The 16,359-nt window shown below is 45.3% G+C and overlaps 1 protein-coding gene and 1 non-coding gene across 2 annotated transcripts in view; one reads left to right on the forward strand and one right to left on the reverse strand.

The window, feature by feature from the left end:
- The window catches only part of ARFGEF2 (ADP ribosylation factor guanine nucleotide exchange factor 2), an 86,602-nt gene that overhangs the window by 40,092 nt on the left and 30,151 nt on the right, over positions 1-16,359 (forward strand). Inside the window, exons 16-25 of the mRNA XM_037164349.2 lie at positions 83-288; positions 2,971-3,055; positions 3,160-3,331; positions 4,222-4,373; positions 5,568-5,696; positions 6,761-6,919; positions 10,304-10,451; positions 11,795-11,894; positions 13,297-13,337; positions 13,440-13,609. Coding sequence (XP_037020244.2) covers positions 83-288; positions 2,971-3,055; positions 3,160-3,331; positions 4,222-4,373; positions 5,568-5,696; positions 6,761-6,919; positions 10,304-10,451; positions 11,795-11,894; positions 13,297-13,337; positions 13,440-13,609 — 1,362 coding nt within the window. The remainder of the gene's footprint in view (positions 1-82; positions 289-2,970; positions 3,056-3,159; positions 3,332-4,221; positions 4,374-5,567; positions 5,697-6,760; positions 6,920-10,303; positions 10,452-11,794; positions 11,895-13,296; positions 13,338-13,439; positions 13,610-16,359) is intronic.
- Positions 8,710-8,830, reverse strand: LOC119063396 (small nucleolar RNA SNORA32). Its single transcript, XR_005085167.2, has one exon. It is a non-coding gene; the product is annotated as a small nucleolar RNA SNORA32 (small nucleolar RNA).

Below are 16,359 nucleotides of genomic sequence, written 5' to 3' on the forward strand. Positions count from 1 at the left end.
TACCTCCCCCTTTGACTGAGTGTCTTTCCCTCTGCATTCATATTTGACAATTTCTAGACGTAAGTGAATGCATATGTTTCAGACCCAAGTAGGGGATTTTCTGGGAGACAGCACAAAGTTCAACAAAGAGGTGATGTATGCCTATGTGGACCAACTTGACTTCTGTGAGAAGGAGTTTGTCTCAGCCCTTCGGGCATTTCTAGAAGGTTTCCGCCTACCTGGGGAGGCCCAGAAGATTGATCGGTTAATGGAGAAGTTTGCTGCAAGATACATAGAGTGCAACCAGGGGTGAGTATTGTGTTTAAATCCTCCCCTCACGTTTCTCCCTGTATCAGAACACTAACCTTAGTTAGGGTGGGGGTTGAGTGTGATATTGCTGTCTTTGCCAAGCAACTAAAGCTTCTGTTCACCATGTGCCAGACACTGTGCCGAAGGATTATCCCATGTGAGACCACAGAGCAGCTGTTTGTGTCTCTCTTCTGCAGACAGTGAGGCTGAGGACCCCAGAGGCTAAGTGACTTGCCCCCCAGAGGCTAAGTGACTTGCCCGAGATCCCAACTAGAGCCCATGCTATTAGTGATGGTAGGAGCGTGGTTTTATGGGTTGAGAGGAGGCACTTGGGCACCTCTTTCCTAATCGGAAACAACTCCCTGACTTAATAACTGGGGTAGATCTCAAGGATTTTAGTTTTTCTTAATTACATACTGATGAGCAGATTACAAATGGCTATGTAACTAGTAAAACCCATCTAAGTACCTGATTCCACACGGGGACCTTTTTCATAGGGAGGTCATGTTTTTGTAGGAAGTGAAATTGAAAAGAGAGCTGACTTTTATTAAAAACCCCCCGTGTCAGCCGGGCCCGCTTCTACGTGCATTACATTGAACTAATGGTAAGCCTGGGCGTAGTGTCCCCGTTTCATAGACGAGGAAACAGGCCCTGGGACACTGGGCAACTCTCCAGAGTTAATCAGCTGGTAAGTGGCGGAGCCAGGGTTCTCTATGGGTTTGCCTAACTCAAAGCTCACACTCTTCTTCCTGCTGAACGTGAAGTTAACAGTGTCTGAACATACTAAGAATGAGATGTGGATTTGTTCAATAGAAACATTTTGGTAACAGTTTTATTTCTGTAGTCAACTTGGTCTTCATATTAATTGGCCCCAGTCCCTCCAAGTGTACAGCAAAGAGATGGCGTAGTCAGCAAAGGCAGCATCTGGTCATTTTAACCAAATGGATGCTCGAGTTTGCCGTGAAGACACAGTTAGATGTTATTTACTTTAAACATACGGGCATACCTTGTTATTGCACTTCACAGGCGCTGTGTGTTTTACAAACTACAAACTCTTGGCAGCCCTGCACGGGCAAGTCTGTCAGCGCCATTTTTCCAAAAGCATTTGCTCGCCGTGTCTCCCTGTCACATGTTGGTGATCCACAGTATCTCAGACTTTGTCATGGGTATATTTGTTACCCTGATCTGTGATCAGTGACCTTTGATGCTGCTATCGTAATTGTTTTGGGAAACCACGACCACATCCCAATAAGACACCGAACTTAATAAATGGCGTGTGTTCTGACTGCTCTAACAGCTGGCCATTCCCTCGCCTCTCTGCCTCTCTGCCTCTCCTCGGGCCTCCCTGTCCCCTGAGACGTGACAGTACTGAAATTAGGCTAGTGAATAACCCGATAGTGGCCTCTGAAGTTTTCAAGTAAAAAGGAGAGTCACATGTCTCTCTCTTAATAGCATAATCAATAACATATGTTAAAAAATAACATGTAAAGGAAGGAGAGGCACATACCTCTCAGTGAGGAAAGCCATGTCAAAAGCTGAGACAGGCTGAAAGCTAGGCCTCTTGTGCCAAGCAGCCAGCTAAGAACTTAGCACAGGCCACCCCCGCTATCAGCAGCCCCCCAGGCTGACCAGTCAGCAGCCAGTAGCATCTAGGCAAGACCCTCCACCAGCAGGAAGACTCCAGTTTGCTGAAGTCTCAGACGATGGCTAGTATTCTAGCAATGAAGTAATTTAAATTAAGGCACATACATTTTTTAAGACACAGTGTTATTATGCACTTTAACAGACTACTACTGTGAAAACATAACTTCTGTATGCACTTGGAAACCAAAAAATTCGTGTGACTTGCTTCATTGCAGTATTGGCTTTATCGTGGTGGTCTGGAACCAACCCTGTCACACCTCTGAGGTCTGCCTGTGTCTCCTGTGTGGGCCTGGGGGCCTTGGTCTGTTTCCCTCTGTCACTAAATTAAAGCATGTGACCCAGTTAAATTTCACATCAGAATGCAGGCCTTCTGTGTGTACTTCAGAATTTCTCCCCTTCCTGTCGGAGGCAGTTTGAACAGACCAGCTTTCTAGCTTTAGCCTCACATGTTATGAAGCTGGGCATCCAACAGTTTTTATCTTTTTTTTCTTGCCTAAGACAAAAACAGTCAGACTTCACCAGCATTTTGTTTAGAATACATATTTTCTTTGTATATTTCTACTGTTAAATATTACAGTGGGTAATGTAAACTGTACATAGCTAATAACTGGGTAGCAGTTTTAGCCAGCTCTCCACCCAGTGCCTAGCGTGAAGTGGATGCCTGAGAGAGGCACTAAGGGAGCGCATGACGGGGCCTCACTCCCGGGGTCTTGCACTGCAGGGTCGACACCGGAGTAGCAGCGTCTTGTTTGCTTCCCCCTAGACCCTGGCCCTGGAGGCTACTTGGAGATCTGACCAAACTGACTTGAAACTGCTTTAGTCAAGGAAGTCTAAAGCTGACGCGCATTCTGAATTAGCTTCTCTGCATCCTGGGTTGTTAATTATCATTCAGTGATGATGGAAGTAGGAAAAGTCTTGGCTCATTTGGCATCACATGGAGCAGTGGGCCTGCTTTTAGTGAAGCTTGTCCCCGTCAGCCCGGCACCGTCCTGGCCTCATCTCCATGCTCGTTCTGACATCTGGAATCTTTTCTTCCAGGCAAACTCTGTTTGCTAGTGCCGACACTGCCTACGTCCTAGCATATTCGATTATCATGCTAACTACAGACCTGCACAGCCCTCAGGTAAAATATGTTAATGATTTATATATTGTGGTAGCTACATAAATAGCCTTATTTGGGCCACTGGCTGTTTTCTAAATGCTTTTTGAAACTGTTCAAAATTATAGGTAAAAAATAAAATGACAAAAGAACAGTATATTAAAATGAATCGGGGCATCAATGATAGTAAAGATCTACCAGAAGAATATCTCTCAAGCATCTATGAAGAGATAGAAGGCAAGAAAATTGCAATGAAAGAAACAAAAGAACACACGATCGCAGCCAAATCTACTAAGCAGAGTAAGGTCTAATGGCAGATTATTTCTATTTACTACATTTTCATGTGTGTCAGTATGCACAGTTAAGCTCTCTAATGATGAATTTCTTTTGCCTATCTAGAGATCTGAATAAGAAATGTGATTAAGCCCTGGCCAGGTGACTCTGAACTGAAATGTCATATCATACATCAAAAGGTTGTGGGTTTGATTCCCAGTCAGGGTGCATACCTAGGTTGCAGTTTCAGGCCCTGGTGGGGATGTGTATGGGAAGCAACTGATCGATGTTTCTCTCACATCCATGCTTCTCTCCCTCCCTCTCTCTTCCCACCCTTCCTCTCCCTCTGTCAAATTAATGAACATGTCATCAGGTGAGGATTTTTTTTTTTAAGAAATGTTTATAAATTAATTATTACAATTGTGCTGGTTCTCTAATATCACCATTTTCTTGCTATGTTTGCAGTTAGTTACAAGAGAGAATTTAAAATAAATAATCTGAATTGCTCCCCAAAAATGTTTCTCAAAACTGTGCTTTAATACCAGTGGCAGTTGTGCCAACATGATTAGAATTCTGTTAGTTAAGACCCCTGTGAAGCCGTCCATTTCTTTGTTTGAGAGGCAGTGGAGTGTAGTGGTTTTGAGCACAGGCTTTCGAACCACTCAGGTCCCAGCTCTACTGCTTATTAGCGGTGTGATTGCTAATAAGTTACTTAACTTATTAGTTACTGGGTAAGTTACTTAACCCCTCTGTGCCTCATTTTCCCATCAGCAAAATGCTAGTAATGTTTCTAACAGACTCAAGAGGTGGTTGGGAGGATTTGTGAGTTAATTACTGCAAGTCTGTTCAATCATTGCCTGGTACTCAGCAAGCACCCAGTAAGCATTAGCTGCTATTTATCTCTTATTTCTCTGTAGGTGTAGCTAGTGAAAAGCAGCGGCGGCTGCTGTACAATTTGGAGATGGAGCAAATGGCTAAAACAGCCAAAGCGCTGATGGAGGCTGTGAGCCATGCCAAAGCCCCGTTTACGAGTGCCACTCACTTGGACCACGTTCGGCCAATGTTCAAAGTGAGTATCCTGAGAAGTTAGGACGTGGCTAACCCCAATTCTGGAGCTGACCAGCTGGAAGCTAACTGGCAAGTTTACGATGAAGAGGTTGAGGAGAGGAAAGACCAAGTTGGGGATTGCTTTCTGAGTAGTAGCTAAGGTGAATTCTGCCCAGAAGCCCTTCAATGATGCTGGGGATGCACCAGCACCGGCCAGAAGCATGAGCTCTGTAGTCAGAATGTCTGGATTGGAACCCTGCCTTTGCCACTTTGTAGCTCTGTGACCTTGGTCAGTTACTCAGCCTCTCTCTTCATCATCTATAAAATAGAGACAAATACAGGGATGGTAGAGGATTGTATGAATAAAAAATTATTCAGGGAGGCCCTGGCCAGGTAGCTCAGTTGATTAGTGTCATCCCAATACACCAGGCTACAGATTTGATCCCCCATCAGGGCACATACAAGAGTCAACCAGTGAATGCATAAATAAGTGGAACAATAAATGTATGTCCCTCTCTATAATCAATAAATCAAACTCTAAAAAAGTAATTATTCAGGCGAAAGAGACAGTTTTAGTGTGACCCCTCATCTTAATGGTCTCAAGGTTAGTTTAGCAGTTAAGAGTAGGTGGAAGTAAAAGACCAAATTCTGGGGCCTCTCTATGTCAAGAAAAGACACACGTTCTGTATGTATAATATTCCTTTTCTCTTAAGATGTTTTTGTAGTTGTCAGTATCCTGTTAATTGAGTTTGGACTTTTGTGAGCGTTTCTTTTTATGGAGTTCACAAGAAAACTAGGGGAAAAATAAAATCTGAATAATTAGGAATCTTTTAGTGAATTAAGTTTATGGAAGATAGGTTGCTTATAGGTTTTATTTTGCATGCCAACCGCTGATTGGTGATGGCTGCCTGCTGCACGGTGGGATCTCTGATTGATCAGTGGTGTCTGCCGTGAGCCCGGGTATGCGTAGTGGTGGCTCACTGGCCCCATATTTACCTTCCTTCCTTTGGAACTGTACACGCAGTATATGGCATCTCTGTAGTGATAGCTTTGGCTACAGTTTAGGAGGAACTGTTTTATATTGTAACTGGAATAGATTGAAGTAAAAATAGCTGTGAACTTGGCATCCTGGCTGTGCTCAGAACTAACAGTGTGGCTTGTAAGTGCTCTTTCTACTGACATTCTAGACATAACTGAAACCTTCCTTCCTTGGTAGCTGGTGTGGACACCGCTGCTGGCAGCCTACAGCATCGGACTGCAGAACTGTGACGACACTGAAGTGGCCTCGCTGTGCTTGGAGGGCATCCGGTGTGCGATCCGGATCGCCTGCATTTTTGGGATGCAGGTGGGTGTGAATTAGCAGAGTTCCGGAGATGCTGGTGCGCTGTGTTCTCTGAGATTTGGCAAAGCCTAGAAACTATCAGGAAAGGTTCTGATAGTTTCCAGGTTTCCAATTAGCCAGGAAAGTCTCAGCCAGCTCCTTCCTTGTGCCCATTAAGAAGAAGCCCACAGATTTGTGCTGGCAACTGCCTTATTAGGAGGATAAAAAGAGGTTTGGGTTAAAACTCTGTTTCAAAGGTTTTAAGGTTGAAAAGCCTTTTTTGAAAGTTCAGGCTAGATTGGATTTGGTCTACCTAACTTGCCTGCCTTAGTGCTTGAAACATTTTTTCTTTTAAAATCAGTTTTTTTATTATATAATTTTCCTCATTTCTAAATCTTGTTTGGGGGAAGTAAATGATTCAATGAAAATGTCAACTTTTTGAATCTTGGAAAATTCTAGCAAATAAAATACAATTCTCAAACTATTTTAAAGTCAGGACATTGTCAATCCCATTTATTTTCCAGGTCGGTGAGAATTTGCACCCATTTATTCTGAAAAACTCAAATCTTCTCTTTCCATTTATTTTACACTTGGACATTTTCTTTGGTACCGAAACCATTGGCTTTGCTGTCAGACACTGGGTTTCAGTGCCCAGCTCTGCTCTTGCTCTAGCCATGTGACATTGGCCAGGTGTCCTTCCATCTAAGACACCTTGTATTTCCTCATTTGCAGACCTGAAAGAGTAGACCTACTTGGCAGGATTGTTACAGATGCTAGAATTTATGTGACAGTGTTAGCATTCAACAGATTCTTCCTCCGCTTTCTCCCAAGAAAGTGGAGCAGGAACACAAGGCTGAGGTCACTTGGAAAGGAGAGGGCTGGTTCTCAAACACACAGCGTGCAGGAGCCTCAGTGGGATGTTCCGGTAGCAGGGGGACAGCGTGGAGTGGCTGGCACGTTACTGTGCGTGAAGCCTGTCAGTGTGGGTGCAGAAGGTGTCAGAGAAGCCCAGTGCCCAACCCCATCCATGTGAAGACAGTCATGCTGTGGGCAGGATCTCAGTGTTCCCTCCTTGGCTCCCCTTACAGCTGGAACGAGATGCCTACGTTCAGGCTCTTGCTCGCTTCTCCCTACTGACGGCCAGCTCCAGCATCACAGAAATGAAGCAAAAAAACATCGACACCATAAAGACGCTTATCACAGTGGCTCATACCGATGGCAACTACCTGGGGAATTCCTGGCACGAGGTGTGTATCTCAGAGAGCCTGGTGGTGACCTTGTCTTGGTCAGGGTGACCCCATGTTCCTTTTGTCTCTCTTTGGCCACTTCCATTTTTCTTGAAGTCAAGTTTAACCTCAACTCTCTCACTCCAAAATATTTCATGTATGTGAAAGGGGAAATGCACTCACAGATGCCACCTCACTGATGGCCATTGTCTTCATGGAATGTACTTGCATTGTGACAACTTTTCTTCCACATCAGCGCTGCTTCCCCAAGTCCTTATGTACCTCCTGGGAGCTCTTACAGTCAGTGAGCAGATTCAGGACAGAGCTAGGGGCCTGGCTTCTCTCCTCATTGTCTCTAAAAACAAATGGTCGACATTTATGTTGAGCCATGGGGCAATTTGCCAGTGGGTTCCCTTTTTTTTAAGATTTTACTTATTTATTTACTTTTAGAGAGAGGAGAAGGGAGGAGAAAGAGGGAGAGAAACATCAGTGTGTAGTTGCCTCTTGCACACCCCCTATTGGGGACCTTGGCCCGCAACCCAGGCATGTGCCCTGACTGGGGATCAAACCTGCAACCCCTTGGTCCGCAAGCTGGCACTCCATCCACTGAGCCACATCATCCAGGGCGGGTTCACATTTTTTTAACTCAATATCTGACATTCTCTCACCCAGGGCAAGACTTATGTGTACAAACAAACGTGTATTTGAAAGGTCATCGGAATTTTAGATTGGATTAGAAACAGCCTAGATATTTCAATAATGAGAGATTGCTCTTTAAAAAAAAGTGTGGTACACAATTTCTTAGAATGGTGCATGGCCATTTAAAAATGTTGTTATTGACAGGAGAGACAGCCAGGAGAGACATCATGTGCTCCCTGGTCCAGTTTGCCCCTAAGCCAAATTCGAGTCAGTTCAAGCCTCTACTGCCGGTTTTCAGGAAACCAAGGGGACAGAGGAAGACCATAAATGGCGACCGTGAGAGCGCGGTCTGCAAGTCAGGGTACGACAGGCCCTCAGCAAACGACCAGGTCCTTCTACACATAACTTGCAAGAAAAATAGTAGACGAAGGGGAAGGACCTGCGGGTTAAGAGAGACATTAGAGAAAAAAGATAAAGATGGTATTAAAAACTAACACTGGGGGAGTGTGGTCACAGCGCATTAAATAACGAGTCATAGTAACACCTTGCAAGGCATCATCCCTTGTCCCGAACATAGACACACAATGAGGTTTCAGAGGCTAAACAGAAACGTTAGCATCCTGAGGGACGGGATTATGGAGGTGATTTTTTTCCCTTAAATTAGTTTTATAACCTCTCTACCATCTACATGTGTTCCTTTTTGTTGTAGGGAGAAAACTGGAGAGTAGAGGTGAGGATATTGAGAATGGTGGGGACTGTGATACTAAAAACAAAAACTGCTGTCAGCCTCCCCGCTCCCTGGGTTCCCCTGCACCGGGATTGGGTGGTGGCGTGGAAAGGTCTAGGGCCACACTGCTGCCATCCAGCCCTCCTGCCTGCAGGGCTGGGCAGGCTGTGTAGCCTGCGGGCCGCACCGGTCTCTGCGTGGCTCGCAGGGTTGCTGTGAGCGGGAGAGGAGTTACCTTGCAGCGAAGGGCTTCGGGCTGCGTGTGGCAGGTGCCCGGAGCTCAGTAGTTGTTGCTTGTCAGCACAGTCCTCGTGGCACAGACCTTGGTCCCTTCCCATCCAGCTTTTCCTTCCTCTGTCACAACCCTGGAACATTCCATATTAGAAAAGGTGGAAGAGGGGCGTTGTCTTTTTTATTGAGTTGGGTGCTTTTTTTTTTTTTAATGAAATGTTCCCAATAGGCTAAATGCTAGCAATATAGCAGAAAAAAAACCTAGTGGGAAAATATTTTGTGGTCATGTCTATAGCAAATGAGAAACTGCATTCTAAAAGCCTTGGTAATTATCATTAGTTGGTTGTTTTTTTAAAGAAATAACTTCTTCTGAGGAGTCATAATACCTCGTGATTCAGTGAACAGCTGCTTAGTCTCCTAGAACTTTGTTAGCCTGAGAGGTATGATGCCTGTGGGGTTCCTGCTGGGTACCACGTGTACAGCAGGGCCCGGAAACACTGAACGTGAGTTAGCCACCCGTTTGACAGTCAGCAACCTTGAGAAGTCAGGGTGGAGCCAGTACGTTTTGGGTCTTATATTGCTGACCTGGTTGACGTAGGCGTACCCCGGCTTCTGGAAAAGGGAGGGCATTAATAGTTTACTAGTAATAACTGAGTAGTATGCTGTGTGGACCAATCAGAAAATGGCCTTTTTGGGGGGAGGGGTTAAAAATTAAGTGCTTTTCTCAGTCAAGAGGAAGGCAGTTTATGAGATATTCAGCAGTGCTCAGTGGACAGTCGAGTCTCGTAGTCTGGGCCTGGATTGCAGGTCAACGTGAAGCAAAACCCAGCTCTAGTCAGAAGCTCCCTGAAAATTGCCTAGGAAGGCCTCAGCTGGACACCTGTGTGCCGTCTTTCAGTGGTTTCCTGCAGCTGGTTTCACCTCCAGCAGAAGTGGAGACCGGTGTGTGTTTCCTCAGGTCAGCTCCCAGCGAGAGCGAGCTCGGGTGCGGGAGTGTGTTCTCACGCACCAGAACCACCCCGGGGCTGTGAGACATGCTCATGTCTCAGGAGTGCTCATTCATTGCACACTCCTTCTAGGGCATGTGCTCATCCATTCAGTTGACCGGGTAGTAGCTGCCCAGTTTTAAGTGCTGGGGATCCAGCAGTGAGCAAGGAGTTAATGTCCTGTTGGCAGTAAAGACAGAGAACAAACAAATAATTATTTGGCATAATACCAAAATGTGTGACCAGAGGAGAGTGTGTGATCTCGGGGTGGTCAGAGCAGGTCTCTCTGAGGGATACATTCCTGAGCTGGGAATCTAAGGAGTGAGCCACGAGGAAAAGGCAAGTGTAAAGGCCCTGGGGTAGGACTAGACCCATCAAGTTAAAGGAGCAGCAGATAGGCCCGTGCGTTGTGCAGAGTAGGTGGGAGGTGGAGGTGGCTGAGTCAAGGAGGGGGTGCACTCGTGAGCGGCGTGGTGGGTGGAGTCTCCTTCTCTAGTCAAATATCTTTTTTTTCTGTCTTGAGCACTTACTAAATTTGCATAATTAAACATTTGTATCCAGTGACTCCATTGTGCCAGCTTTTCTTTTGCTTATTTTCTCTCTCCCTTCTTAATAGGTTTTTGTTTTTGTTTTTTTTTTTAAGTGAAAACTGTCATCCACACCCACACTTGGGGACTAGGGAAGCCATCCTAAGATTCAGATGTTCCTGTTCCCTGAGAAGCTGTGTGTTTAAAAGAACACTCTAATGACTAATTTAAGATCATGGTGCCCTTTTCTGGCTATAAAATGAGAACTCGTTTCTTCATGCCTTCTTTTCACTAGATCTTGAAATGCATCAGCCAGCTGGAGCTCGCTCAGCTCATAGGGACCGGTGTGAAGACGCGCTACCTGTCTGGGGCTGGGCGTGAAAGAGAAGGGAGCCTGAAGGGCTACACGTTGGGAGGAGAAGAATTCATGGGCCTCGGCCTAGGTAAGACGCCAGGCCCCACCCACGGCTGCCCGGCAAGGGCTCCCAAGTTAGCTGGGACGAAGCACTTCTGGTCTCCTCGGGACCGTCACATAAACCGTTCTCCTCCCGTGCCAGCCGAGGGTGTGTGGCTCTTGATGGAAGTGCCACTTCAGCAGTGTCACCTGTGATGAACTGTCGAGTAAACGCCAGTGTTCTCAGCAGCAGCGTGCATGACTTTTCTCTGTTCGTAAAGCTGTACTTGGGGAAGCCTCTTTAGAAAGGTTACAGCTTTAGGACCTGCTGTTAAAGGAATGGGTATGTTTATCTCCAGATTTTAAAAGGTAGTGTCAACCTCTTCCATGTTCATGTGGGTGGCTTTTCAAACAGTATTCGTACCAAAGTAGAATTATTCCTGCCTCTGTGCTGGATTGAGAGACTCTTGCAGTGATAGAACATAGTAAAGAGGGCAAACAGATGTGCCCAGCCACGTTCTGAGCTCTCAGTTTGTATATTTTTAACTCATTTACTCCTTGTAACAACTCAGTGAGATTGGGACTATTATCCCCATTTTGTAAGTGAGGAAAGTGAGGTACAGGGGCTGGACTGATTAGAGCAGGGGTGTCAAGCTCATTTTCCCGAGGGCCCACATCAGCCTTGCAGTTGCCATCAAAGGGCTGAATGTCATTTTAGGGCTGTCCAAATGTAACTACTACTTAACAGTTACTCGGCACTGCTACTGGGTAGACACAAGGTGGAGAGCCGGTTTCAGCCCTCGGGCCTTGCGTTTGACACCTGTGGCCTAGAGCAGGGCCACACTGCAAGCACATGGCAGAGGTAGGTGTCAAGCCCAGGCCGTCTGTGTGCAGAGAGTAGGCTCCTGGGTCGCGCATACAGTGGTTGGAGCAGTACGGGGTAACGGTTAGAGGCATGGACTCGATGAAGATGGAGGTGTGGAATAGCACCTATTTCTTAGGGAGCGAGTGAGGGTGACTGGAAGGGCTTCCTGGAACATTACACCGAGTGTTCAGCAGCTATGAACCGTTACGTATTCTAGGAGCTCTGGGTTGTATCCATCAATTCAAATTTGTTTTCCTTGATATAGGCATTTAATAATATAGAAATGTAAAAGTCTATCAAGAAGAGGAGATAACTGATACAGGCAAGGGAAATTGTAATAACAATGCATTTTAAAAACCAAATGCCAAAACCCAAGTTTAATATTTTTCCATCATCAGAAGAAGGGTTTTTCGCCTATAAACCATTCTCATTTCTGTCTCGTGTGTGCATATTGATGTCACAGGGCACTTTGTTCTGATTACTCGACTGTTTTGGAGGCACCGTTGACCTCGCACCTTGTGTTTCAGGCAACCTGGTGAGTGGCGGAGTGGATAAGAGGCAGATGGCCAGTTTCCAGGAGTCGGTTGGGGAGACGAGCTCGCAGAGTGTGGTCGTGGCTGTAGACAGGTAATGGTTTTGTTCTCCAGTGAAGCTGGGCTGCCCAGTGGCGTGGCATCCTCTCTGTCAGTGATTTTCAACTGTTTTCTTTCTTTTTATAAAAACTTATTTATTTATTGTTAGAGAGAGGCAAAGGGAAAGAGAAAGGGAGAGAAACATCAACGTGCAAGAGAATCATTGATCAGTTGCCTCTTGCTCCCCCCAACCAGGGATCTGGCCCCCAACCCAAGCATGTGCCCTAACAGGGAATCGAACCAGTGACCTTTCAATTTGGAGGACAGTGCTCAGCCCACTAAGCTAATTACTAAAATTCTGTAACACACCAAAAAATGTATTTTTTGCTGGTCTGACAAAAAATAGGTATAATTTTGTTTCATTCACACCGGACAGCTGTTGTTGTGTTAGGCGTTTTCATTTTTTAATTTGACAATCTAAGGGAAAAGAGGTCAGTGCCCCTGGCCAAATGGCCAGGTAACGCGTGTTTTAAAAATCCTGCAACGCGCTGGTTGAAAAATCACGAAAAATCACTGCTGTGTCCGTGCTGTCACGAGGTGAATGGCTCCTGACCTGCGTGATGGTTGTGAATGGGGTCAGTTTCACGTCACTCACACGGAGAAGGGCAGGCATGGCACGCGTGACCCACGGCCGCTGACAGCTTTCCCCGTCATCTGCAGTCTGCCCTCGCGTGGTATCAAGACCTTTTCCAGAACAACACAACCAATTATGACCAAATTATGTCAAGTTTAAAATGCCACAGTGTTCACTATTCATACTGAGTTTCAGCTATTTTCCTTAAATGAAACATTTTTACAAGCCTGTGGTAATTCCAGAGTTAAGTTCTGGAAACATGGACTCCGGTGGTTTTTCACCAGTTATTTTACTGCTCTTGCGGAAAAGCAGCTTTTTGGAGGTTCTCAACCTGCCCCTCCCTCTGTCGTGGCGTCACGTGCTGTTGTGTTTTGACTCTTCCCCTCCTTCTGATGTGTCACTTTCTCTGTCAGTGCAGGAGTGTCGTTCTCAGCTCAGGTTGTAGACCAGTTCTGGACCCCCAGTGCCTCATCATTTATTTTATTATTATTATTATTTTAAGATTTTACTTATTTATCTTTAGAGGGGAAGGGAAGGAGAGAGGGAGAGAAATATCATTGTATGGTTGCCTCTCATGCATCCCCTGCTGGGAACTGGCCTGCAACCCAGGCATGTGCCCTGACTGGGAATCAAACCACGATCCTTTGGTTTGTAGGCCCGCACTCAATCCACTGAGCTACGCCAGCCAGGGCTCTCATCATTTATTTTTAAGTGGAGCCACCAGCCCTCAAATATGTTTTCTTTCTTTTCTCAGTGTTCGAAATAGAAACTTAGGCTTCCAAATCTAATTTTTGTTTTTTGATGTCTGAAATTTATCCTCTAGAATTTTTACTGGATCTACAAGACTGGATGGAAATGCAATAGGTATGTATTTGACTCCCCTGTGACCAATGTAGAAGCCTCACATTATGGCTGTCTAACTGTTACTAATGAGGCCTCGCATGTATTGTTGGGTCTGGCCTGTAGTTGACTTTGTTCGCTGGCTGTGTGCCGTGTCCATGGACGAGCTGGCTTCCCCCCACCATCCCCGCATGTTCAGCTTGCAGAAGATTGTGGAGATATCATACTACAACATGAATCGGATCCGACTGCAGTGGTCCCGGATATGGCACGTGATTGGAGACCACTTCAATAAGGTAACTCTTACAGTTCCAAAACCACTCCATCGATGTCCAGAAACAGGCAGGCTTTGAAAAAGTGATTGAGAATTTAGGTGCCTACCATTCATTTTCCCTGTGGAGTCAGGGACAGCTTGGCAGGAGTAGTAATAGTAGTATATATACATATTGATAGAACTTGTGGAGAATAAATTGAGAAAGCAGTGGTGTTGCAAAAACATTAATGTCTCACATCTAGGATGTAAGCTAAGAGCCCAAAGGTCTTATAGTCATTCAACAAACATATTGGTGTTTGAAAGCATTATGAAATCCTAAGGTGCTTTCTGAAAAGATTGTTCCATATAATTTCACTATTAAAGATCATTATTTCTTACATTCTGACTTTTATTGCCACCACTCTCCTGAAATGTTAGTAGAGACAACTAATACTTGTTTTTAAATCAGAAATAAGCAAGAGACTTCTGTGTTCTGAAACTGACAACCGCTGAGAGGAAACCTGACTTTCTCTGCACTAGAGGTTTCATTATATACGTGTAGACACATGCACACATGTATTGACCAAATAAAAAGAAATCAGAAGAACACATACATATTATGTATGTGTGTATCTGTGATATCATTTGTTTCAAAAAGGGAAAGTAACAGTTTAATAACACTATTCCCTACCAAACTACATGTCATAATTTCAAAAACATTTCCTCACGCATAGAGATAGTGTTGTATGATACAGATGCTTAAAAATAGTATTAGTAAAAAACAATTTATCCAAAAGGGAATCACTCTTTCCACATCGAGCAGAAGAAAATCACGAAGAGAAGCCATCTGCCATTTGGCTACGGAACAAGCAGCAGAGTGTGATAAATGATTTGTCACAGCCGCTGGTTTTGGTGGTGTAAGTACCCTACCAGCACCAATTTAAAGCTAGCAACACGATGCCAGGTGAAGGCAGAGCTGGGCACTGCTGGCTCTCACGGGCTCCAGGACCCCGCTGAAATGAGGCATCGTCTGATGGCATCTCGCTTCGGACCTGGTATAGCAGCTAATCAAAGCTTTTATTTACTTCATGTCCTTATTAATAGCTCCAGGTAAGGTCTTAATACCTCACACCACCTTTTAACACACTGCATGAGTGCCTTGTACCAGGCAGCGGGCAGGTGAGTTCCCTGCCCCCTTGGAGCTCACCCACATTTTGTGATAAAATAAGTGATGGTAAAGGGCCAGGCGATACAGTGTGTCAGGCCTCTCTGGAGGTGACCTTTCATCTGAACCCTCAGTGAGGAGACAGTCACAAGAACCTGCAGATGACCCAGAGCAACTGGTGGTGGAACGAATGGTCACACTGTCATCTGAAGTCACCTCACTCAGCAACCGTCTTCCCCACTGTTCTGGGCAAATAAATTCTTACTGGACTAGTTGACATGATTGACGTGAACTTGCTGGAGAAAGAAAACGTGCCCCATTCCCACTAGTGTGCCGTCTGCTTGTACTCTTGTCCGAGCCTGTGACTGCTGAGCTAGCACAAACGTTGCTCATTTCTTCCATAGACCTTTTGGCTAACAGTAGCGGAATCCTTTTTTTCTGCAGAAATGGCTGTCCAGAAGTGTTTTGGTGAACATTACCCAACTCTTCAGTAACATTTCATGTTCTTTTTGGGGGGGTTTGGAGGGAGACATCACTGTGTCCAGGTTCCTTTTCCCACCTGCAATTCTGTTGTTCAGCCCCTTCACATGCCAGTCCTCGGTAGTCTGTGGGTCACCTCTGGGCTGGCCTGGGACCTAGGCTGGCAGACAGTAATTGGACGATTCGTGGTTGCCAGCTTCGTTACAGACATCCTTCCATCTGATCAGTGCCGTCAAGCACAGAGTAGAAAATCCAGTTGCTCGCTCTGGGCTCGTTACTCTTTCCACCACCTCAGAAAGATGTCTGCTTCCCTTTGGGAACTGGAGTCCATGAGAATCTCGTAGGTTTGAGGGAATGGTGGCTAAGGACAGGTGTGACTCTGGGGGTGCCGGCAGTCATTGAACAGTCACATTTCTTTTCTTCTGAACTGGGGCGCTCATGTGTTCTGGGTTATGCAGAGCTGGACAGTGAGCCTGGCACGTATTCCTGAGCCAGGAATTCCTGGATTCTTCTAGATTTTTAGGAGGGGAATATTCTTTTTATTAGTCTCTAATTACATGAACACCTTAAAGAAAATCACAGCTAATAAATCTTGTTCCATCATCACCCCCAACAGGACCCTCCTCAAAGCTAATTGTTCTTACCGGTTTGGTATATATCTTTCCAGGCATTTTTCTATGCACATACATACGTAGTATGCGTAGAAATATAGGTATCATTGTCTTGGTTTGTTTTGCCTTTTTAAAAGTAATGTCACACATATTTTATAACTTCTTAGCAAGGACTCTTAGAGGCTTAACTATACTAGCATACATGAATTCATTGGGTTTTTTTGTTGTGATAGAGCATAACAAAACTTTTCATTTTAACCATTTATAAATGCAGGGTTCAGAAGTGTTGAGTGCGCTCATTTTGTGGTAAAACAGATCTCCAGAGCTCTCTGCATCTTGCAGAACTGAGACTCTGCCCAGTAAACAAGGGCTCTCCATTTTCCTCTCCCCGGGCCCTGGAAACCACCCTTCTGCTTTCTGTGTGACTTTGAGGGCTTTAGGGACCTCGTAGAAGTGGGGTCACGCAGTACCTGTTCTTTTGTGTCTGGCTTATTTCACCCAGAATAATATCCGCAGGGCTCATCCATGTGGTAGCAT

This window comes from Artibeus jamaicensis, unplaced genomic scaffold (assembly GCF_021234435.1).
Source record: "Artibeus jamaicensis isolate MK-2021 breed Jamaican fruit bat unplaced genomic scaffold, CSHL_Jam_final contig_685, whole genome shotgun sequence".
NCBI lineage: Eukaryota > Metazoa > Chordata > Mammalia > Chiroptera > Phyllostomidae > Artibeus > Artibeus jamaicensis.